We start from the raw sequence: 26,324 nt of genomic DNA on the forward strand, positions 1-26,324 counted from the left end.
TACCCATCTACATACAATATGTTTCTGTCAGATTACAATTGGCATTACAAAGGTTTAGTGCTAGTTATTCTTCATTTCCAAAAATCATAAAAAACAGGGAATGGTTACAAATATCTGCTTTGTTCTCCATATGGTTACATCAAAGCATACGGCGCGTGTAGCATTCCATCCAGGATTTATGTTAATATTCATCATGAAAAGGATATTTTGGATGGTCCTCCCACCTACAAGAACAAAACAATCATACTGTTAACTCGTTTTTTTTCCTCATTATTTTCTATTAAATAAGTATATAATGAATTAATGAAAACCGTGAATATTTTGGTTTGTTAAAAATTCCTTGAAAACATTTTGTTATATCTGTTTAATAAATAGTATAAAATACCTTTTGAGCATGCAAGAAATCGTATGACCTGTTAACAGTCAGCAGAGATAGAGAGCACTGGAATTTATCAGTTACATTGTTCTCAGTTCTCCCTGAGGACAAACAGAATACCCCACCCCTATATTATAGAGGGGAAGGTGTTCTGCAGTCCTGTTCTAGGGTGACAATGCAGCTCATCCATAGAAAAACGTACAGTAAGTGAGAGGTGTCACCCTGAGACAGGAGGTGTTACTGCCAAGATCACAAGATGAAAATAAAGAGGGGGAGGGGGGAACACAAAATACTTTTAAGCTGCAATATTTTCCAGTTTTTTTATTCAGGTTTAGATACAATAAAAACAACAAAACAGCTGTCATTTCTTATTGTCTCCTGAAAATGCTATTTGCCTGGCTATTTTTACACCAACATTTGAGTCATTCATCCAGGGCAAGTCAGAGTGAAATCATAATGTCTACGGTTCATATTTCAGGTCAAAAAATTAAAAAGTATTAAAGCCAGAGGATGGACATGTCAGCCAGGCAGCTAGCATTTTCAGGAAAGGTTAGATAGGGCACTGACCGTATATATCATAAACATCACTATGGGGCTGATTTATGAGCGGTTTGCGCCATGAGTTGCAGCGCATGCCAATGCGCACAGTGGTGTAGTGGGTGGCACAATCACCTCGCAGTAAAAAGGGTTGCTGGTTCAAATCCCAATGATGACACTACCTGCCTGGAGTTTGCATGTTCTCCCTGTGCCTGCGTGGTTTTCCTCCAGGTACTCCGGTTTCCTCCCACACTCCAATGACATGCAGGTAGGTTAATTGGCTTCTGTCCAAAATTGGCCCTAGTATATGAATGGGACCTTGGATTGTGGGCTTCTTGAGGGTAGGGACTGATGTGAGTGTGCAATGTACAGGGATAGGGACAATTGTAGACACACACTCAGGTTGAACTGGATGGACTGGTGTCTTTCTTCAACCTAACTATGTAACTGTGTACCGGCCGTTTTTGTATTCACAAAACATTTGTGCCTGTAACACAATGCAATTCCCTATTTACTATGATATTGCCGGCGCAGGGGAGGCGGCGATCGGTGCGCCGCTATAAACATGGTGCACGGCATCTTCAATTCAGAATTGAAAGAAGCTGCAAGTGCCAATATTATGGGGGTGATGTGAGGAAGTATAGTTATAAAATTTACAAGTAACAAACATGCCCAAAACAGAATGGAAAAGTAACTCTCTGAAAATGCTTGCTGTGCCTGCACATACACTTAGAACTGCACAAGGTCAATTTATGCACTATGCATGCGCAAGTGGCATTTGCGCATTCAAATGCTTTGGTTCACTACGCTGGCAAAATCTTAGTAAATGTTAAGCAACGTAAATGCATTTGCATAAGTTGAACAGGCGCACCTATCAACTCGACTTTTTTTTTTTTAAGGCTATTTGCACACAGGTCATGTTAGCATTAGGAAAAAAAAAATTAAGAAAAAAAAATGCGTGGGGATCCCCCGAAATTCCATACCAGGCCCTTCAGGTCTAGATTTTAAGGGGAGCCCCGTGCCAAAAAAAAAATGGTGGGGGTCCCCCTCAAAATCCAAACCAGACCCTTATCTGAGCACGCAACCTGGCAGGCTGTAGGGGACCCCCGGATCCCGGCCTCCTCCCCTGTGTGAAATGGTAAGGGGGTACTTTTACCACTTCACCAAAAAGGTGTCAAAAATTACAGGAGCCAGTTTTTGACAATTCCTTTATTAAAGTGGTTGTAAACACTTTGACCTACATGTAAGCCTAGATTAAGGCTTACCTGTAGGTCCAAGAAATATCTCCTGAACCTACATGGTTTAGGAGATATTTGCCGAAAGACAGGCACCGCGCTGTAGACAGCGGCGCGCAGGCGCACTGAGCGCGGCACCGCCAACGACGAAGATGCCGCACGTGGCGGCTCCCGTGCGCATGCACGGGAGTGACGTCATCGCGGCTTCGCCGAATGACAGCGGCGGAGCAGCGAGATCCACAGAGAAGATAGATGCGCCGGACTACAGGGGACAGGGGTGACTTCGCTGGCTCCTGTGTCAGGTGAGTGACACATAAGTAAGTGACACATAATGGACTACTATGCGATGCATAGTAGTCCATTATGCTTTGCCTTTGCAGGGAGTGAAAGAGGAAGTAAACTCAGGTCTTCTTCCTTCCTTCATCATTAGGTTTCTTCCTCAACTTCTTCTTCCTCTGATCCTCCGGTGAAGAAGCATCACACAGCAGAAGCCTCCCATTGTGCGGAGCGACCCGAGAATGAAGCGAGGAAGAAGAGACGCCATGGAGGAAGATGCCGGACGAGAACACCGGAGCAAAAAGCAGAGGATCGGAGGAAGAAGATGGAGGAAGAAACTGAAGGATGAAGGAAGGAAGGAAGGAAGGAAGGAAGAAGACCTGAAGAAGATGGAAAGAAGACTTTAATAAAGGAATTGTCAAAAACTGTCTCCTGTCATTTTTAACACTTGACACTTTTTTGGTGAAATGGTAGGGGTACTTTTGTACCTCCTTACCATTTCACACAGGTGGGAAGGCCGGGATCTGGGGGTCCCCTTGTTAAAGGGGGCTTCCAGATTCCAAGCAGCCCCCTGCCCGCAGACCCCCACAACCACCGGCCAGGGTTGTGGGGATGAGGCCCTTGTCCTCCCAATGTTGAGGGCATGTGGCCTGGTACGGTTCAGGAGGGAGGGGGCGCTCTCGCTCCCCCTTCTTTTCCTGCGGCCCGCCAGGGTGCATGCTCAGATAAGGGTCTGGTTTGGATTTTGAGGGGGACCCCCCGCCATTTATTTTTTTTGGCGTGGGGTTCCCCTTAAAATCCATACCAGATCTGAAGGGCCTGGTATGCTCTTGGAGGGGAACCCATGCCAGTTTTTTCTTTAAAATTAAAGTCGCCTAGCTTAGGGGTGGCTTAAAGTTGTGTTGTATGTCTCCCCAAGTCACGCTGTGATTCATACTCAAGTCATGTCCAAGTTGCCTCCCAAAGTTGCCCTGGAAGTCGCGTTGCCCCTGTGTGAATGGACTGTTAATGATACAGCGTGCGCTATTATCAATGGTATATTATTATCGCGTGCGCCGGCATATTATCTGTTGCGCTTATGCGTGCGCCGGTTCACACGCTCAATAATAATTTATCTGGCACACAAATTGAGGTATGAACCGGCGCAGCACATTCATCCTAGTAAATTACACCCTATATATATATATATACAGTTGTGCTCATAAATTTACATATCCTGGCAGAATTTATGATTTCTTGGCCATTTTTCAGAGAATATGAATGGTAAAAACTTTTTTCACTCATGGTAAGCGTTTGGCTGAAGCCATTTATCAATCAACTGTGTTTACTCTTTTTAAATCATAACGGCAAAATAAACTACCCAGATGACCCTGATCAAAAGATTACATGCCCCAGTTCTTAATACCGTGTATTGCCCCCTTTAACATCAATGACAGCTTGAAGTCTTTTGTGGTATTTGTGGATGATGCTCTTTATCTTCTCAGATGGTAAAGCTGCCAATTCCTCTTAGCAAAAAGCCTCCAGTTCCTGGAAATTCTTGGGCTGTCTTGCATGAACTGCACGTTTGAGATCTCCCCAAGAGTGGCTCAATGATATTGGGGTCAGGAGATTGGTATGGCCACTCCAGAACCTTCACTTTATTCTGCTGTAGCCAATGACAGGTCAACTAGGCCTTGTGTTTTGGATCATTGTCATGTTGGAAAGTACGACCCATGTGCAACTTCCTAGCTGATGACTACAAATGTTCCTCCAGTATTTTTGATAAAATACTGCATTTATCCTGCCATAAATTTTGACCAAATTCCCTGTGCCTTTGTAGCTCACACATCCCCAAAACATCAGCAATTCACCTCTGTACCTTTCATCATAGGCCATGTTGACTCCTCTCCAAATGTAGAGTTTATGGTTGTGGCCAAAAAGCTAAATTTTGGTCTCATCACTCCCAATGACTTTGTGCCAGAAGGTTTAATGCTTGTCTCTGTGTTGTTTGGCGCATTGTAAGCAGGGTACTTTGTGGCATTTGCGTAATAATGGCTTTCTTCTGTCGACTCGACCATGCAGCCCATCTTTCTTCAAGTGCCTCCTTATTGTGCATCTTGAAACAGCCACACCACATGTTTTCAGAGAGTCCTGTATTTTATCTGAAGTTATTTGTGGGTTTTTCTTTGCATCCCGAACAATTTTCCTGGCAGTTGTAGCTGAAATTTTAGTTAGTCTACCTGACCGTGGTTTGGCTTCAACAGAACCTCTCATTTTCCATTTCTTGATTACAGTATGATCACTGCTGATTGGCATTCTCAATTCCTTGGATATCTTTTTATATTCTGTTTTTTTTTATATATATATATATATATATATTATTACTATATATTATTTTTGAATATTGAGTGGGACCTGAATGCTTTCATTAACAATAGTTGAATTGGTCTCTTTTCATGTGGGATGGTATGTTGTCAATGGGTATAGCCTATGTTTATTTATTAATTTGTATTCATTGTTTATATATATATATATATATATATATATATATATATATATATATATATATATATATATATATATATATATATATATATATATATATATATATATTATATATATAAATATAATATTTTTTTTTTCTCCAGATTTTTATTATTTTTTGTTTATTTCTTGTTTTTGGTTTCAGGTATTTTTTATTGCTGATTATACTGTTAGTTACTTCATATATTTTTTTCATGTATTTAGAATACGTTATTGATTAATGTTTTTGTATACGTGTTCATTGTGCCACCACAAGATGTCGCTGTTTTGTGGTCTGTCCACGTTTCACGTTAGCCTTGCAGTAACAATAAAGTAATAAGTAGGTTGAACTTCCTATACGGTGCCTTCTATTTTTATAGAAGAAACATGGAGGCTATTTTTCAACAATAAACTGGAGAATGTTTTTTAATTTATCTACGCAATAAGCGATGTTATTTCTTTTTGCTTATATGACTGCTGAGCTGCATAAGGATCCTTATACCTGTTTCATGATTGGAAAAGATCTTGCTCCGGAGTATTGTTTGGGAGGATTTGTAGAGCAGAGAGGTGTCATCACGTGTGCATTATCGTTGCACTGATGGTAAGGGTCAGTCGTGTTGGGTGATGGTGATGGGACCCCTACTGTCTTCATATCTGCTGGATGAGGTGGAGGGAGATCAGCTGTTGATTTGTTGAACTCCTTTTTTACTTTTCTGGACTTTCATGAATACACGTTAATGAATTTTTATGTGCGCCACATTTTTTTCTTTATATTGTGTAAATTGTTTCCAGCAATATAGTGTGAGCTGCCATTTACGTTTTTTCTTGATTTAGCACAACAATTTTACTTGCATTTCAGTTTTTTTTTTTTATAACCTATTTCCTGTTTTATACAGTTCAACTAAATTTTCCCGCAGATCCTTTGACAATTCTTTTGCTTCCCTATGACTGAGAATCCAGAAACGTCAGTGCAGCACTGGATGAAAGAGGCAAGGGTCTGTCAGGAGTCCAGAAACTCATTGACCTTTTATACACACACTAATTACAAGCAAACAGATCACAGGTGAGGATGGTTACCTTTAATAGCTATTAAAATCCCTTTGTGTCAACTTGTGTGCATGTTATCAGGCCAAAATCACCAGGCTATGTAAACTTTTGATCATGGTCATTTGGGTAGTTTCTGTTGTCATGAGGATTTAAAAAGAGTAAACAAATTTGATTGATAATAAATGGCTTCAGCCAAAAATTAACCATGAGTGCAAAAAATGTTTGTGTTATCATTCATCTTCTCTGAAAAATGGCCAAGAAATCATAAATTCTGCCAGGGTATGTAAACTTATGAGCACAACTGTAATATAATATATACCGTATATACTCGAGTATAGGCCGACCCGAGTATAAGCCGAGGCTCCCCAATTTACCCCCAAAAAACTGGGAAACCTATTGACTCGTGTATAAGCCGAGGGTGAGATATGCCTGTCCATCCCTGTGTGTGTGTCCATCCATCCATCCATCCCTGTGTGTGTGTGTGTCCATCCATCCCTGTGTGTGTGTGTGTCCATCCATCCATCCATCCCTGTGTGTGTGTCCATCCATCCATCCATCCCTGTGTGTGTGTGTGTCCATCCATCCATCCATCCCTGTGTGTGTCCATCCATCCATCCATCCCTGTGTGTGTGTGTGTGTGTGTGTGTGTGTGTGTGTGTGTGTGTGTGTGTGTGTGTGTGTGTGGCCTTGTGTGTCCAGCCTACCTGTGTCCCGAGCCTCCGTCCGGTCCCGAGCCTCTGTCCGGTCCCGTCCCGAGCCGAGCCTCCGTCCGGTCCCGTCCCGTCCCGAGCCTCCGTCCGGTCCCGTCCCGTCCCGAGACTCCGTCCGGTCCCGTCCCGTCCCGAGACTCCGTCCGGTCCCGTCCCGTCCCGAGCCGAGCCTCCGTCCGGTCCCGTCCCAGGATCACCGCTCTTCGTCGGCGCCCATTCCCCTGTTCAAATGCCGCGCCTCCCTGTCTGTGATAGGCGGAACACAATTTCCCAGCAGTCTGTGTTCCGCCTATCACGGACATCCTTTCATCCTCGTCCGTAGTACGAGGATGAGACGATGTCCGTGATAGGCGGAACACAGGCTGCTGGGAAATTCAGTGTTCCGCCTATCACAGGCGAAGGCGGAGCCGGAGGCGCGGCTTTTGAATTATAGAATGGCCGCTGTCTGTCTGCTCGACACGCTGATCGAGCAGGCAGACAGCGATGACTCGAGTATAAGCCGAGGGGGGCACTTTCAGCCTCAAAAAAGAGGCTGAAAATCTCGGCTTATACTCGAGTATATACGGTACATATATACACACACACACACACACACACACCATATATCATAAACACCGTTTTGAAAACCTACAGTCGCTTAGTGGTTAGCACATTTTCCTTGGAGCACTGGGTTTATTATGTCTAAGACTCTAACTCATTGCTAATATTGCGACTGCTAAATTACCCATTGCAAAGCTACCCATAGACCAAGCATGACTATTGCCAACTCTTGGAGTTTTTGATGGCTCAACAATGATTTCATCACTTTGGGAAATCAATCACAATGCTCAGGAGAGAAAATCGATTTCGGTTAGACATTAACGCAGCTCCGGCGTCTCATTTGATTTCTTCTCCCCTCTCTGGCTCTTCTTCCTCCTTTGCTGAGTCTTCTCTTTGCTGTATTCTCCCTCTGTTCTTCTTCCGATGTTGACTCAACGCGATCTCCCGGTGTAATACTGGGTCCGCAGTGTGCCTGGAGTTATATTGGCATGGGTCGGCCCCACCTGCTGATGCCATCCGGAAGCCTGCCCCTTGTGATGTCACCACCCAGGGCATGATGGGGGGGGGTGACGTCACAATGGGGGTGGGTGCCCCATATGGCATAAGTGGGTGGCCCCGCCCCATGCCAATATAAGTCATGGGACACAACAGACAAAGCATTACACCAGGAGATGGTGTCGAGTCAACATCTGAAGAAGAAGAGGGAGAAGTCCCAGCAAAAGAGCAAGAAGAGCCAGAAGACAGCAGAGAGAGGACACACAGGAGAGGAGGGAGAAGACAGTGTAGAGAAAAGAAGACTTGGAGAGGGAGAGGAACCGGCAGAGGGAGAAGAGCCAGAGAGAAGAGAAGAAATCGGAAGAGACGCCTGAGCTGCCTTAATAAAATACTTTAAAAACCTGTGTACTGTGTTTATTTTTGACACTTTTTTGGGTGAATGGGTAGGAGTACATTGTACCCCATACTCATTCACATAAGGTGGGGACGGAATCTGGGGGCTCCCTTGTTAAAGGGGGCTTCCAGATTCTGATAAGCCCCTGTCGGCAGACCCCGACAACCACAGGCCACGGTGGTCGTGAAGAGGCCGTTGTCCTCATCAAAACGTGGATAAGGTGCTTTGGGGTGGGGGGTGCTCACTCATTCCCCCTTTCCTGACCTGCCAGGCTGTGTGCTCCGATAAGGATCGGGTATGGATTTTGGAGGGGACCCCACGCCATTTGTTTTGGCATGGGGGTTCCCCTTAAAATCCATACCAGACTGAAGGGTCTGATATCTCTTGGGGGGAACCTCATTTTTTTCTTTTTGCCGGGGGGGGGGGGGGGGTGAGTTCCCCTTCAAGATCCTCAGCACACAAGTCGCACCGCAAGACGGATCATCACTGATTTTGTTGTCATAATGTGCGATCGTGTGTACACGGCATAAGGGTGACTGCAAACAGACGTATTCATTGCAGGCATTTATACACGCACCAACAATGAAAGCAACGCTTTACATACTTTGCATTGGCACCTATCCCTGCCCTTAAAGCTTACAAATTTCCCCATCTCACATGCATACATACACATACTAGGGCCACTTTAGACAGAAGCCAATTAACCACTTGCAGTCAGTAAAACTGCTATAGGGCGGCAGCTCTGCTCCAGATCACACAGATAGATAGAGAGAGAGAGATAGATTATATATATATACATATACACATACACACACACATATATATACATATACACACACGTGATCCTGCACTTCCGGGTGGGGAGCACTCATGCATGCTGCCGGCCCGCTTCTGCTGTGATTGCACACAGCAGAAGCCAATCTGTGGGCATCAGGCATTGGATGTCCACAGGTAACCGCTGCTCTTCAGGCAGAGACACAGAACTGAGTTCTACCTATGTAAGCAAGGCAGATCTCTGTTCTGACGGGGGGAATGGATGGATTGTGTGTCCCTGCAAAGCAGGGAATAAAATCCATCACTTCCCCTAGCAAAGGCACCTCACCCAGTACACATAAACACTGGTTAGGCATACAGTTAGCCCTTTGATTGCCCTAGATGTTTAACCCCTTCCCAGCCTTTGTGGAAACCAGTGACACTAATATAGTGATCAGTGCTAAACATATGCAAAGTGTCAGTTAGTGCGAGAATGTCCGCTAGAAGAAATACATTTTTTCAATATTGTCTGCCTTTTTTGTTTATAGAGCAATAAAAAAAAAAAAAAAACACACAGAGGTGATCAAGTACCACCAAAAGAAAAACTATTTGTGTGAAAAAAAATTATATAAATTTTATTTGGGTACAGAATTGCGTGACCGCGCAATTGTCAGTTAAAATAATGCAGTGCCGTATTGCAAAAATGGCCTGGTCATGAATGGAGGTAAATCTTCCGGAGGTCAAGTGGTTAACCTACCAGTGTGTCTTCAGAGTGTTGCAGGAAGCCTTAGTAGACAGAGGAAACCCCCACGATCACATGGAGAACATGCAAACTCCATGGAGATAGCATGCTGGCTGGAACAGAGGAACCCAGTGCAATGCAGAACAGCTAACCACTAAGCCCATGTGCTGTCCAAATACATTTCTCTAACATGAATTGGGGAGACATCTGAGACAGTATGGCCCCTCTATGGGGTTGATTTACTAAAGGGAAATAGACTGTGCACTCTGCAAGTGAAGTTGCTCTAGAGCTTAGTAAATGAGGTAAAGTTTCACTTTGCAAAAAATATCAAATCGCATGCAAGGAAAAAAAAAACAGCATTTTGCTTGCACATGATTGGGTAATAGAAGTCAGCAGAGCCTTTTCTCATGTACTAAGCTCTGGGGCAGCTACATGCACAGTCTATTTGCCTTTAGTAAATCAACCCCTACATGTCACACAACTCAGCCAGAAGACAGAAGTGGAAGATTTGAGTTGAAAAACACTTGTGTGATTCAGCCAGATAGAGGCTCTCATTATCACTATTGGGTAGCTCTAAGCAGCTGAATCCTCATTCGCCATCACAATTGGCTGTCAAATCCAGAGGAGGCTTTATGAACCTCTAAAATATGTAGGCTGACTGGTTCTTACAACATAAAACATGAAAATACCATCAGCAGTGTTATACTCACATAGGCATTTTACCATAACGCATATTTTTATTCAGGGCGTAAAGAGATTTCATGTCCTCCTCCCCCAGTTGGAAGTCAAATACCTGCAGATGAAAATAATTGTTATATATTGTTATATTTTTTTTGTTACGCTTTTATTTGTTAAATATACTGCTGAAAGCATTTTGATATATCTGTGCTAGAAGTGTAAATAAAAAATTCCAGTTGCTGCCAGAAATGTTGTGAGCCGATAACTTCCTATACTCTGTCTCTGTTAGCACAGATTCCAGCTATCTCTGATGACTACAGAATGCATATCTCCTATGCTATCGAGATGCAGAGAGGAGGAGGTGTTCTATAGTCCTGCCCTAGGGTGACAAAACTTCTTCTCTATACATACAGTGCAGTGATCACCAGCTGAAAAAAAATAAAAAACTTTTTCACCCACCATACCTAACAACTTGCAAGATGTAATATATGATATGAATGTGTGTTAGGGACCTTAGATTGTAAGCTCCTTGAGGGCAGGGACTGATGTGAATGTACAATGTATATGTAAAGTGCTGCAGAAATTATGACATTATTATTTTTCTCAGTGAGTTAATATTTTGAATAATATTGTTTTTTTAAAGATGAATGTTTTTTGAAATATTACATCAATGTACATGTGAATCACAAATCAAAACAAATAGTAAGGGGTTGATTTACTAAAGTCAAATAGACTGTGCACTTTGTAAAGTACATTTGCACATTGCAAGAGCAGTTGCCCCAGAGCTTAGTAAATGAGCAGAAGCTCTGTTGACTTCCATCATCCAAAAACAGGCAAGCAAAAATGCTGTTTTCCTTTCATTTTTCTTGCACGTGATTATATGTTCTTTGCAAAGTGAAGCTTTACCTCATTTACTAAGCTCTGGAGCAACTGCACTTTACAAAGTGCAGTCTATTTGCCTTTAGTAAATCCACCTCTAAGAGTCACAAAAAATATATACCGTATTTATCGGCGTATAACACGCACCCCAAGTTTAGGAGGGAATTTAAAAGAAAAAAATCTTTAGGAGGGAAGTTTAAGGAAAAAAACTTACATTTAAATGCCCATCAATGCAGCCTTGTCAGTGTCATTTGCAGCCTTGCATTTAGCCTTGTCAGTCATTTGCAGTCTTGTCTGTGTTATCTATATAATCCAGAGGATCCACATAACATATTTCATCAGAAGTTTACATTTCAGGATCACTGTTCAACATGTACATGCCCACCTCCCAATCATTTGGGGCAGGGGGAAAGGAATGGAAATGTGAAGGGGAGGGGATGCAGGTACTTAGACAGAAAGGTAGAACAGGGAGGGAGGGGAAAGAGAGGAAGGGTAAGCTCTAAGGTGACAAAACATAAGATTCCTAGCTTCAACCCAAACCAACCAGATTTTATTGAATTTTGTGGGGCAGTTGCGCCCTATATAGGTCAAATTATATAGGGGTAGGGAGGTATTAATTATAGCCTTCCTGGAGAAGACCATAGGAGGGTCTGGCATCTTCCATTTAGACAGAATAATTTTCCTTGCATAATAGGCAGCATAGAAAAGGAATTATTTTGTATGAGTGTTAGCAGGTAAGTTATCAATTACACCCAGCAAAAGAATCAGAGCATCAGCCGTAGTGACTCCACTAATCACATTAATATCAGCAACCACTGCTTTCTAAAAGTCTTGTATAAGTGGATAGGACCAAATTATATGGATAACATTTCCTACCTCCTAATGCTATTTAGGACAGACATCATCATTAGTATGATAGATGATCTATACTAAGAGCGTGTAATATACTCTGTGAAGGAATTTCAATTGGACTGTTGGAGGTTCTCGCTCCAATCCTCAGAGATTCGGTACATCATGATTCCAGGCCTGGAACATCCTTCCTGCACAAGGAGCTCCTTTATTTTAAAGTGCTTGTATACCCTTCTTTTTCACTTTGACTTACAGGTAAGACTATAATAAGGCTTACCTATAGGTAAAAAGAATATCTCCTAAGCCTTTACGGTTTAGGAGATATTCCCCTTGCATGCAGCCACTGACTTCAGCGGCGCATGTGCTCTGAGTTTCCTGGCTGAAAGGTCCGGCAGATGCCAGACATTGCCGGAAAGAAGTCTGCCACGCACATGCACGGGAGTGATGACATTGCGGCTCCGGCCACTCACAGCGCCGGAGCCACGATACCCGGGAGACAACTCCGAGGGAAAATGTCCGCTCCTTCAGCGTGGACCGAGATTACCTGCCGACGCCTCATTCTAAGGTATTTCATAATGAGCTAGTAGTATTTAATCATCTCTGCGGTGGTTATTTTTTGCGCTATAAACAAAAAAAGAGCGACAATTTTGAAAACACAATATTTTTACTTTTTTTCTCAGATTAGGCCAATATGTATTCTTCTACATATTTTTGGTAATAAAAATCGCAATAATTGATTGGTTTGTGGAAAAGTTATAGCGTCTACAAAATAGGGGATAGATTTATAGCATTTTTATTATTATTTTTTGCTAGTAATGGCAGCGATCTGCGATTTCTATCGGGACTGCGACATTATGGCGGATACATTGGACACTTTTGTCACATTTTTGGGACCATTGGCTTTTATACAGCGATCAGTGTGATTAAAAATGCACTGATTACTGTAAAAATGTCCCTGGTAAGGAAGGGGTTAAAACTAGGGGGCGATCAAGGGGTTAACTGTGTTCCCTCTCTGTGTTCTAACTGAAGGGGGGGATGGCACTATCTAGGGGAGATGACCGATCGCTGTTCATACTTTGTATGAACACATGATCAGTCTCTTCTCCCCTCAGAGAACCGGAATTTGTGTGTTTACACATGCAGATCCCGGTTCTCGGTATGTCACGAGCGATCGCGGGAACCCGGCAGTCATTGCGCCTGCCGGGCACTCGCATCGGCCCCAGGGAACGAGCAGGGGGAGCGCGTGCGTGCCCCTAGTGGCCACAGGGCAAAGCGACATAACATAATGTCGTTTCGCCCAGCCATGCCATTCTGCCGCAGTAAAACTGCAGCGGCTGGTCAGCAAGTGATTAACTGAAGATTATTTTTACATCCTATCTTCTAATTTTTGTTACTGTATAAATGTAGGCATTTGTAGATTAGACTATCACCTCCCCTGTCAGGTTTTTTGCCATCTGTGTCCCACTGGGGAAATTTCTCTTAAATCGGAACTAGCCTCTCTCTTTCAACATTAGAGCAATTGTAAAAGTCGTTTTTTTAGCTTAATACATAGAATGTATGGTATGGTACATAGTACATTCTATGCATTAAGATAAAAAAACCTTCTGCGTAAAGCAGCCCCCCTAATACTTACCTGAGCTCATCTCTATCCAACGATGATATAGGAATGTCTCAGCTGCCCAGGATTTCCTCCGTTTTTTTTAATACAAGAGAAACCCCTATTTTTCTTCCGCTAAAAAAAGTGGAATGGACAAAAAAATTATATTAGCGGACGATCCGCTTACATCCGATCCGTTTTTTTAACGTGGAGTTCCACCCAAAAATGGAACTTTCACTTTAAGTGATGGTGATCCTCTGACATGCCACATTTGGAATGTAATTTTTTTTTTGGGAGGGAGTGGATACCCTCTTTTTAGAGGGATTCAGCTCCTACTTCCTGCCGGGGCTCTTCGGCAGTGCAAAGAAGTTCACCTCTCCTCCCCCTGCAATCTTCTGGGACACGTCACAGGTCCCAGAAGATTTCTCGGCCATTCACAGCATGCAGCATGGCTCGTGCATGCAAAGTACGTGCCGGCTGTGAAGCCACACCCGGGTGGCCAAAGTGAGAATGCCGGCGCTAAGGAAAGTAGGGGGAGAGGAGCGGGGCTTCGTATGCCCGCATCGCTGGACTGTGGGACAGGTAAGTGTCTGATTATTAAAAGTCAGCAGCTACACTTTTTGTAGCTGCTGACTTTACTTTTTTCTTTTCGGCGGAACTCCGCTTTAAACGCTCTTTTTCCCCTCATTAAACACGTATAGCTCGTTGCTAAGGAGGAGGTCGGGAAGCCGGCCGCCACGTCCTTTACCACCAATGAGTCACTTATCCGAGCATGCAGTCCGGCAGGTCAGGAAAGGGAGGGGACGAGTGAGCGCCCCATTACCAGTCCACCTGCTCTCAACATGGGGGGGTGGGTGCTTTGGGGCAGGGGGTTCTGCGCCCCCCCACCCCAAAGAACCGTGCCCCCATGTTGATGGAGACAATGGCCTCTTCCCGAAAACCTTGGCCGGTGGTTGCCGGGTCTGTGGGTTGGGGCTTATTGGAATCTGGAAACCCCCTTTAAGAAGGGATCTCGGGCTGTGCCTCTGCACTGGCTCCTCTCCTAAACTGAAATTGCTTGCTTTGATTTGACTGCACACTGTGAGCTTCTCACAACGTGCATTAGAAGCTGCATCAAGTCAGATAGATCCGCCTCATGTCCTGGCCCAAGGACATCCAGTATCAGCTAACCCATTACTTCTTGACCTTTTAGCTAAAATCAAGTGTAGTATCTGTTCTTGTCAGTGTCCAGTAGGGGTGCTTGGCCATCATTATGGCCTTATGGCAGGAATAGCTGGCTGTATAGTAACTTGCTGGTATGATGGGGGCTCTGAAGGCTAATTCTGGCTGGAACGCAGATAGTTGGGGCACAGGAGTAATTTCACCAGGAAAACTAGATGGGCCCAGTTCCTACTGGTTTGAATGGATCAATTTTGTTGGCCATTGGCTGGGAAGGCAGAGATTCAACAGTGTCTGTGCCCCCTGACCTTCTGGCTAAGTTTAGCTACCAAGCCTCAGGGCCTAGCCAGTGCACATTGCACGGCCACTTATTTATGTAATTTATCTTCCCCTCACATTTGTAATTTTTCACTTTCGTGTGTGTTTTTCTTCACTAGATGGAGGGTGTGAGTCCTCTGGCTTGCACTGAAGTCTAGGGGTGGATGTGTGGCCCTTAGGTTCCTCTCTCACCTGAACCTGGAAGGTCTCTCTTCTGAAGAGCCCCTTGATCTAGTGCTCAGAGGTTGCCTTCAGCTGGCCATGAGGAAATGGGCCCTCCAGGCCTTCTGGCTAGGTGGACCTAATCGGACCCTTGTTCCTGGAACCTTGAACTCCAGGGGTTCTGGGAGAGGTCCTACCCCTTTGAGGGTGGATAAAAGCACACCCTTAAATGCACACACACTTAAATGCACACACACTTTTTAGTGTGTATTCACATGCATGTTTTTTTTTTTTGTACACTTAATGTTTTTTGTTTTCTTTTTTAGCATCACTGCGGATTAAAAACAAAAAACAGGTGCTTAAAGCGGAGGTCCACCCTAAAGTGGACCTTCCGCTCATTGGAATCCTCCCCCCCTCCGACACCACAATTGGCACCTTTCAGGGGGGAGGGGGGTGCAGGTACCTGTACAGTACAGGTATCTGCACCCACTTCCGGGATGGCTCTCTGCGGAAAGGGGCGTAGATTACGCCCCTTTCCGAAAGTCCCCCGCTGCCTGCTGGGAAACACACAGATCCCAGAAGCAGCGGGTCCATCCTTATTGCGCAGCGTGACTCGCACATGCGCAGTAGGGAACCGGGAAATGAAGCCGAAAGGCTCCACTTCCTGATTCCCATACCCAAGATGGCGGCGGCAGCACCCGAGAGATGATCGAGAGATCGGCTTCGGGTGCCGACATCGCGGGCACGCTGGACAGGTAAGTGTCACTATTTTAAAAGTCAGCAGCTACAGTAGTTTCTGGCTTTTAAAAAAAAAAAAAACGCGGACTCCCGGCGGACTCCCTCTTTAACCTGTTGCCCTCCAACTATTGTGGAACAACAAGTCCCTTGCAGCATTGCAAGGCTCACTGCTACAAGCATGATTCCCAAAGGTTGAGACATGATGGATTTTCATTGTCCTGGTGCTCCGGTGCCTTCAAAAGTGCAAGAGGTAGTCAAGAAATGATATGTGTAATTTATGTCCCTAGAACACCTGATTGTGCTCCCTGCATGTTGGTGCTCTGTATGTGGCCAGGCTGTGTAAAAGTCTCACACATGTGGTATCACCATACTCAGGAGGAATAATAGAATGCGTTTTGAGGTGTAATTTGTGGTAGGCATATGCTGTATGTGACAATTGTGTGGAAAAAAAAAAATCAATCTAAAGCCGCGTACACACGGGCGGACTGTATGCGTACTTAGTCCGCCGAAACACATTTCAGCGGACAGTCCGCTCGTGTGTGGGCTTCAGCGGACTTTTTCAGCGTGCAGTCTGGCGTACTAAGTATTTCGGAATTTCCGTAATATTGTCCGTCATACTTTGGTTTCAGCGGACAATCCGCTCGTGAGTAGGCTAGTTCGACGGACTAAGAATGGCGCATGCTCAGAAAGGATTTACACGGCCGAAGGGTGCATTGCTGTGTATTGGACTTCCTATTTCTAGTCCCGTCGTACGTGCTGTATACGTCATTGCGCAAGCTTTCGACGGACTGTTTGTGCATCCGTGTGTGGTCAAGTCCGTTCATTCGAAAGTATGACGGACTGTCCGTCGGATTGTATGACGGACTAAGTAGGCCATACAATCCGCCCGTGTGTACGCGGCCTTAATTTTGCAAACAATTGTGGAAAAAAATTACAACTTAAAAAAAACTCACTATCCCTGTTACGAAATACTTTGGAATGTCTACTTTGCAAAAAGGAGCAATTTAGGAGGTATTTTTACTTTCTTGGCTTGTTAGGGTCTCAAGAAATTAGGCCATCAGTGCATCAGGTGTGATCAATTTTCAATGACTGACGTCAGATTGTAGACTCTATAACTTTCACAAATAAGACCAAATAATATACATGGATTTAAGTTAATGTTACCAAAGATATAAGCAGTATAAATTGTGGCCAAAATTTATGAAGAAAATTGACTAAATCTGCTAAATTTTAAACAAAGAAAAATTATTATTTTTTTTATTTTTATTTTTTATAGAATTGGTCTTTTTTCATTTATAGTGCAAAAAATAACAAACCCAGTAGCGATTAAATACCACCAAAATAAAGCACTATTTGTGTGAAAAAAATAACTTTTATATGGGTACAATGTTGCATTCAAAATTCAAAATGTGAGAGCACCGAAAGCTGAAAATTGGTCTGGTTAGGAAGGGGGTTTAAGTGCCCAGTGGGTAAGTGGTTAACCAGTTAACAACCCTGCCATAGTCGAATGACAGCTACAGTGTTGCTCGATAACTCTGGGAGGGCGTACTGTGATGTCCTCCCAGAATCATGCTCCTGCATGCCCCCTGGGACAAGTATTGGGGGCTTCCGTGAGCATAGGGTTCACGGGGCACGGCGGGTCATGGATCGAGGTACAGGGCCAATGACAGCGGCCCTTCACCAAGTGATTGCTTCATCCAATGGCAGAGCGATCAATGTAAACAAACCGGCGTCATGTTGGGTTCTTTCTGCTGCTCACACCGATCGTGTGAGCAGAGGAGGGAGAAACTGCAGTGTGAGGCTGCTTAAGGTAGTTACTTTTTATAGTGCCAGTGCCCCCATGCCAGATCAGTGCGCAGCAGTGCCATATCAGGGCCCAACAGTGTCCCAATCCATGCCATTTCAGTGCCCCAATCTGTGCCATATCAGTGCCCAGCAGTGCCCCATTTGTGCTATATCAGTGCCACATCTGTGCTCCATCAGTGGTCTACTGTGCCTCGCCATGTGTAATTTATGTCCCTAGAACGCTTGATGGTGCTCCCTGCATGTTGGCCACTGTATGTGGCCAAGCTGTGAAAAGTCTCACACATGTGATATCGCCATACTCAGGAGTAGCAGAATATATTTTGGGATGTAATTTGTGGTACGCATATGCCATGTGAGAGAAAAAAACCCTTACTATGACAATTTTGTGAAAAAAAAAATCTTAATTTTGCAAAGAATTGAGGGAAAAAAATACAACATGAAAAAACTCAGCATGCCTCATACTAAATACATTGGAATGTCTACATTGCAAAAATGGGTCATTTGGGGGGTATTTGTACTTTCCTGACATTTCAGGGCCTTTAGAATGGCTATAGGTCGCCAGTACATCAGGTGAGATTCATTTTTTGTGATTGACACCATAGCTTGTAGACTATATAACTTTCACACAGACCAAATAATATACACAGATTTGGGTTATATTTACCAAAAGATATGTAAAATTTCATATGGGTACAGTGTTCCATGACTGAGTAATTGCCATTTAAAGTGTGAGAGTGCTAAAACCTGAAAATTGGTCTGGTTAGGAAGGGGGTTTAAGTCCGCAGTGTGTAAGTGGTTAAAAATGTCATTAACATCGTTTAGGAGATGGGAAGTACCAGGGAAGGCAAAATATAAGCAGATTAAAGTGGTTGTAAACCCACATTAGTAAGTTTTACCTATAATAAGGCTTACCTATAGGTAGTGGAAATATCTCTTAAACGTGTGCTGTTTAGGAGATGTTTCCTCTACACAGCGCTGATGGTGTAATCAGCGCAAGTGCTTTGAGGAGACGGACCGCCATGCCGTTTCTTCACTTGTATGTGCTAATGCGTGGGATTGACGTTGCGGGGCTCTGACCAGTCAGAGAGACGTTCCACAGGCCTGGAAGGAAGAGGGCAGAAGATGGATGCGGCAACCAGCAGGGACACATTGGGCTTCGTTTGCAGGTAAGTGCCACATAATGGGCTAGTATGCGATTCATACTAACCAATAGGGATGAGCTTCGTGTTCGAGTCGAACGTATCGGCTGTTCGCCCGTTCGGCGAATTCCGAACGTTATTGGCCGTTCGCGCCAAATTCGTGTGCCGCTCACGGCCCACAATGCACTGCGTCATCGCAGTGCATTGCTGGCTCATGATTGGCCAAGCATGCACTGTGACCCCGCATGCTTGGCCAATCACAGCGCCAGCAGCGAGGAGAGCCATGATTGGCCACAGGCAGGATGCCTGTGGCCAATCATAGCTCAGGCTGTGTAGTACACGCCCCACACTATATAAGGCCGCCAGCGCGGCGGCCTTGTGTAGTGTGTTGGCGTCTGAAGCAGTTAGTGAGTGTTCTGTGTACCTTCAACATAGTACACACCGATCGTTATCGGCCGATTTTCGATCTTGCTCTTCTGTAGTGGTTGTTGTCTGCTTGCCCTGACCGCAGTATACACCGCTATATTCACCTCACCTATATAGCTAGTGATCTATCTTTTATAATAGAGCTTGCAGTCAGTAGTGTTAGGAGCTTGTGTGTGCTGTCTGCGTGCTCTGTACCCAGTACACACCGCTATATCCACCTACATAGCTCTTCTCTATTTGAGCCCACTTGCCATCTGCAGGAGTTATTGAAAGTTGTGTGTGCCTCCAGCACAGCACAGTATACATCTGTATATACCCCTTTATCTCTGGTGTTCTATAATAAAGGCATCTGCAGGAGTTAGTGGGTTTTTTGTGCCTCCAGCACAATATACACCTGTATCTACCCTTTATTGCTGTTCTCTAATAGAGCCATCTGCAGGGCTTAGTGGGTGTTGTGTGACTCCATTACAGTATACCCCTTTATCCAGTGGCGGCTGGTGAAGTTTTAGGATGGGGGGGCGCAAGACCCCGCCCCTCCACGGTTGGCCCCTTCCCACTTCTCATAAGCCACACCCCTTATAGAATCCATATCATATACCAGGCTGCACATTATATACACCGGGCTCTGCACATCATATACCAGGCTGCACATTATATACACCGGGCTCTGCACATCACATAACAGGCTGGACATTATACACCGGGCTCTGCACATCACATAACAGGCTGGACATTATACACCGGGCTCTGCACATCACATAACAGGCTGGACATTATACACCGGGCTCTGCACATCACATAACAGGCTGGACATTATACACCGGGCTCTGCACATCACATAACAGGCTGGACATTATACACCGGGCTCTGCACATCACATAACAGGCTGGACATTATACACCGGGCTCGTCATTGATAAATGACATTAATCCTTATTAGACATGCGTGTTTTATGGGCTGGGGACATAGAACAGCCTTGACACAGGAGTTTGTACCTGAACCTACAATGCCATGCCTGACCCGAAGCAGAGACAGAAACCTTCAAGGCATGGTTCTCCGGCTTATGTGATGGACTCGGCATCCCAGGGGAGCTGGCTGGTTTCTGTAGTTCTACAGGAAATTAAAACTTCCTAAACATAACCTACACCAAGGGCTTGAGATCAGATGGGGAACTACAAGTCCAAGCATTGCTTTGCAGGTGCAGTCTATCATAGACACCCAATATCCATGACCCCCAATGTGTTCCCACCATAGGAACACAGTCACCCCACAGACACCTGATGATAGAGAGCGGTCCTACCTTTCTGTGCAGCTCCAGATGGAGAGAATCCTATAGCCGAGACAAGTAGCAGAAAAACCAGCAAATGTCCAGATTGTGGCTCCATCCTGACCAGCAGCCATCTCCAGCCCCAGACTGCTGCAGCCCCTCTTCTTACACAGCAGTGTTCTCCGCTCCTCTCCTGCACACCGCTCTACTCCTCTTACTTCCTGTTTCCTCTCTCAGGTGAAATGGGAGAGAGAAGACAGGAAGTGACATCTGAGTCAACTCAGATGTCAATCAAACTGCCCGCCCGGCCGTAGTAACAATACTACAGCGCCGGGCGGAAACTACTCAGCGCTTCAGAAAGCGCCCTGAGGCGGGCTAAACGCCCGCAAATGAAGCGCCACGCCTGCAATCTCATGATTGCATTGGCGTGGCCGTTCCCATAGTGCACTGTGACCGGCGCTCGAGCACAGTGCACTTCCTGAAAGAACTTTTTATTTTTTTTAAAGGGGCAGTTTTAAAACTTTATTTTTTTTTTTTTTACATTTTTATTTTTTTTTTTTTTTTTTTTTTGTGACCACACAGAAGGGGGGGGGGGGCGGCGCCCGGGCGCCCCCTATGGACGGGCCGCCACTGCCTTTATCTCTGGTGTTCTATAATAAAGGCATCTGCAGGAGTTAGTGGGTGTTGTGTGCCTCCAGCACAATATACACTACCCAACTGCTGTTTTACCCAACTCCCTTCAGGCCATTACCATGTCTGGAAGGCCAGCAAGGAGAGGCAGACAGGCGCGAGCCGATAAAAGAGGGCAAGCAGGCTCTGTGTCTAGAGACAACAGTGCTGGTCGTGGACGCGGTGCATTATCATCAGCACGTGGCCATGGGACACGCTTGTCCTTTTCGGCAGCTGGACATGCTGAACCGCAACATGCCAACGACTTGGTAGAGTGGATGACCAAGCCCTCTTCATCCTCCTCATCCTCTCTCACCCAGTCTCAGGGTACTAGCAAAGCAGCTGCCAACGCATCGTCTTCCCTCCTCTCAATGTCATCATCAGTGACTCCTTCCCTAGACCCACCACGTCCTCCCGAGGAGTCTCCTGAACTCTTTGAGCACAGTGTTGGGTACATGCTCCAGGAGGATGCCCAGTGTTTTGTAGGCTCTGATGATGACACTCAGCTAGAGGAAGGCAGTAGCGTGAGTGCAGAGAGAGGGGATGCTCAAGAAGGACAGCAATCTGGCAGTCATGTTCCACAAGCTGCAGCATACTGCCAGGTTTGCTACAGCGATGAAGAGGGAGGGGATGATGAGGGCACTGACTCCACGTGGGTGCCTGGTAGGAGAGAGGAAGAGGAGGAGGAGGAGGCACATGTCCAACGAGGCAGGATGCCCTCCGGGGGCCAGCTTAGGGGCAAGCACACCGACTGAATCACACCGCAGAGCTCCGCCTGTGCAGGGCGCTGCCTCTGCGCGTTATTCTAAAAGTTTTTTTGTGTGGGCCTTTTTTAAGATGAGTGCATCAGATCGCTGCTATTTGCAACATATGTGTCAAGCGTATCTCGCGTGGCCAAAGCATCAGCCGCTTGGGCACCATATGCTTGACCAGACATATGTTGACCTGCCATAAAGCTCGTTGGCAAGCGTAACTCAAAGACCCACACCAAAGAACAAAGCGGACCTCTCCTTGCTCCTCATCAGCTGGCATCTCCAACCCCACTAGACCTTCAGTCCTCTCTGAAACCTGCTCTGAGAGGAATGAAGGTGTAGAATTAGGTGTGTCACCGCCAAGTGCTTCCGGGCACTCTGCTAGCAGTACACCCACGTCTGATTATAGCAGGCAAATGTCCCTACCCCAGCTGCTGGACCGGCGAAAGAAGTTCACTCCCAGCCATCCACATGCCCAGCGGTTGAATGCTAGCTTGGCTAAATTGCTAGCACTTCAACTGCTGCCTTTTCAGTTGGTAGACTCGGCCCCCTTCCGTGAGTTTGTACAATGTGCGGTTCCTCAGTGGCAGGTCCCCAAACGCCACTTTTTCTCACGGAAGGCGATTCCGGCTCTCTACCGGCATGTGGAAGGCAATGTCCGTGCCTCGCTGGACAGGGCAGTCAGCGGTAAGGTGCATATTACCGCTGACTCATGGTCCAGCAGGCATGGACAGGGACGTTACCTGTCTTTCACGGCCCATTGGGTCACTCTTCTGGCAGCTGGGAAGGATGCAGGACAAGGTGCAGTAGTGTTGGAGGTTGTTCCGCCACCACGCCTCTAAAATGCTACTATTGGTTGTGACACACCTCTCTCCTCCACCCCCTCCTCTTCTTCCTCCATGGCCTCTTCCAGTGCTCTGTCCTCAGAACCAGCGGTGCTCCGTAGGCGTTCCAGGGGCTACGCAAGTACGCAGGCAAAACAATGCCATGCCGTGCTTGCGCTGGTTTGTTTGGGGGACAGGAGCCACACTGGGGCGGATATTTTGTCAGCTCTGCAGGGGCAGGCCGAGAGGTGGTTGACGCCACGCCAGCTTAAGCCAGGAATGGTGGTTTGTGACAATGGCACCAACCTCCTCTCTGCCCTCCGACAGGGACAACTGACCCATGTGCCCTGTGTAGCTCACGTCCTTAACCTGGTGGTGCAGCGGTTCTTGGGCAGGTACCCCGGCTTACAGGATGTCCTGAAGCAGGCCAGGAAAGTCTGTGTGCATTTCCGCCGATCATTTAATGCCTGTGCTCGGCTGGCTGAGCTCCAAAAGGAGTTGAACCTGCCCAAGAACCGCCTTATATGTGACATGCCCACCAGGTGGAACTCAACGTTGGCCATGCTGCAGCGGCTGCACACACAGCAGAGGGCCATCAATGAGTACCTGTGCGACTACGGCACCAGGACAGGGTCAGGGGAGCTCGGTTTTTTCTCCCCACGCCAGTGGGGCATGATCAGGGATGCATGCACTGTCCTGTCACCGTTTGAGCAGGCCACAAGGATGGTGAGCAGTGACAGTGCATGCATCAGTGACACTGTACCTCTTGTCCACCTCTTGAAGTATACGCTGCGTGGAATAATGGACAGGGCACTTGAGGCAGAACAGAGGCAGGAAGAGGAGGACTTCCTTGCCTCTCAAGGCCCCCTTTATCCAGACAGTGTTCCTGCTGTGCCACCCATCACACAGGAAGAGGATGAGGAGGAGGAAGAGGAGGAGGAGGATGATTGTGTCAGCATGGAGGTGGAGGCTGGCACTCAGCATCAGCAGCAGCAGTCTTGTAGGGATGATTTACAGTCCCAAGAAACACGTGGACTTGTACGTGGCTGGGAGGAGGTAGCTGCGGATCATGTTGTCCTTAGTGACCATGAGGACTCCGGACCGAATGCCTCAGCTAACCTACGCTGCATGGCCTCCCTGATCCTGCAAAGCCTGCGGAAGGATCCTCGTATTCTTCGGCTCAAGGAGAGGGACCATTACTGGCTGGCCACTCTCCTTGATCCACGGTACAAGGGTAAGGTTGCCGACCTTATCTTGCCATAGCAGAGGGAGCAGAGGATGAGACATCTCCGGGAGGCCTTGCAGAAAGGTCTGTGCAACGCGTTCCCAGAGACTGGGAGGTTACAAACTCCTGGTCCTGGACAACGTGTTGCTGAGGCATCGGTCAGAAGGAGCGGTGGAGAAGGTGGCCGTCTGACTGATGCTTTCAGACAATTTTTTAGTCCGCAGCCCCAAGGTATGATCGGTTCCAGCAACCATCGCCAGCGTCTGATTTACATGGTGCAGGAATACCTAGGGGCAAGGTCAGACTTGGACACCTTTCCCACCGAAAATCCTTTGGCTTACTGGGTCTTGAGGATGGATCACTGGCCAGAGCTTGCACAGTATGCAATTGAGCTACTGGCCTGTCCTGCATCCAGCGTTCTTTCGGAACGCACCTTCAGTGCTGCTGGTGGCTTTGTTACCGATCACAGGGTGCGCCTGTCCACCGAATCAGTTGATCGACTGACCTTCATCAAGATGAATCAGTCTTGGATCACCCACAGCTACCAAGCACCTGAAGCTGATGTAACTGAATAATTTTTTTTGAAATATCACATCCCTTCAAGACTGCCTATGCTGATGCTGAGTGTGACTGTCCTGTTATGTTGATTATCTATCCTCTTCCTCCTCTGCTGATATGTTGGAAGAACATTTCTGGTTCTGGGTGATGCCATCAGCCCAATTTTTCTGCCCCTGTTTAACAGGGGCGTTTAATTACAATTTTTGATGCAATGCTTTGCAGCAGGGCTAATTCCTGCAATAAAACTAGAGTATATGGGAGAGGTTGCAGTGTCGTGGCACCAGCACCAGTGCCTAAAGCCCAATTTTTCTGCCCCTGTTTAACAGGGGCGTTTAATTACAATTTTTGATGCAATGCTTTGCAGCAGGGCTAATTCCTGCAATAAAACGAGAGTATATGGGAGAGGTTGCAGTGTCGTGGCACCAGCACCAGTGCCTAAAGCCCAATTTTTCTGCCCCTGTTTAACAGGGAAATGTAATTACAATTCTTGATATAATATTTCACAGGAGGGCCCCTTCCTGTGCCCACCCAGAGTAACGGTGAGGACTTAGTGTTGTGGCACCAGCACCACAACCACTAAAGGTCAATTTTTCTACCACTGTTCAACAATGGCATGTAATTACAATTCTTGATATAATCGTTCACAGCAGGGCGCTCCAGCGCCCACCAAGAGTCACTTTGAGGGCTTACAAACCAACACCTTGTTCCGCCATTTCTGCAGAGCATATAGGGCAGGCCCCTACTTTCAAACATCGAACTTACAAACATCTCCTACTTGCAAACGCAAGGAGACAACAGCAAGTGAGATGAAAAAAGATGGACGACAAAACAAATTATACAGGGGTGATAACCCTTCCCTATGTTTTCCAAAAAGCTTAAAAATAGTTTTTTTGACTGGAGCTACACTTTAAAAATGTACCAGTTGAAAATTACAAACAGATTCAACTTAACACAACAAACCTACACAGTCCCTGTCTTGTTTGCACCGCCTGTATACTGCTGTTCTGAGTATATAGGGCCTGGGGGCCACACGCATTTCCTTTTTTTAATATGGGTACGGGGTTTCCCTTAATATGCGTACAAGACCCAAAGGGGCTGGTAATGGGCAGGGAGGGCTACCCATGCCATTTTTCTCAATGATTTTCAACCATATTGCAGGAACCAGATATAACATTAAAACCGCAAGCAGTTTTCAATGATGTTATTTCCGTTTTATGTCATTTTGTGCAGGGACTGTTCTAAACACGGGAAACACGTGGCACTTCACAGGCATACTACAGACACCCCCCAGGCACCATATTTAAAGGAATATTTCACTTTTTTTTTCACTTTAATCGTCATTAAAATCAGTGCTTCCGCCAAAACGGCCATTTTTAAAAACATTTTAGGCATTGACCCATGTCCCCTGGGGCAGGAGCCAGGTCTCCAAACCCTTTTTAGGACAGTATCTTGCATATTAGCCGTTAAAATCAGCACTTTTAATTTCGAACGTTCGAGTCCCATAGACTTCAATGGGGTTCTAAAGTTCGTACGAATTTGGGGTCCGTTCGAAAGTTCTGGTGCGAACCGAACCGGGGGGTGTTCGGCTCATCCCTACTAACCAATTATGCTTTTACTTTGCAGGGGAAGAGGAAGTAAAACCCATCAGGGTTTACTTCATCTTTAAACATCA

At 45.9% G+C, this 26,324-nt stretch overlaps 1 protein-coding gene across 1 annotated transcript in view; it reads right to left on the minus strand.

Moving 5' to 3' along the window:
• Positions 1 to 10,313: 10,313 nt before the first annotated feature.
• The window catches only part of LOC143960486 (estradiol 17 beta-dehydrogenase 5-like), a 99,843-nt gene continuing 83,832 nt past the window's right edge, over positions 10,314 to 26,324 (minus strand). The window contains exon 7 of the mRNA XM_077469134.1: positions 10,314 to 10,400. Within this exon, the coding sequence (XP_077325260.1) occupies positions 10,314 to 10,400 (87 nt within the window). The remainder of the gene's footprint in view (positions 10,401 to 26,324) is intronic.

This window comes from Lithobates pipiens, unplaced genomic scaffold, assembly GCF_037356315.1.
Source record: "Lithobates pipiens isolate NorthernLeopardFrog02 unplaced genomic scaffold, aLitPip1_a1.2 Scaffold_8, whole genome shotgun sequence".
NCBI lineage: Eukaryota > Metazoa > Chordata > Amphibia > Anura > Ranidae > Lithobates > Lithobates pipiens.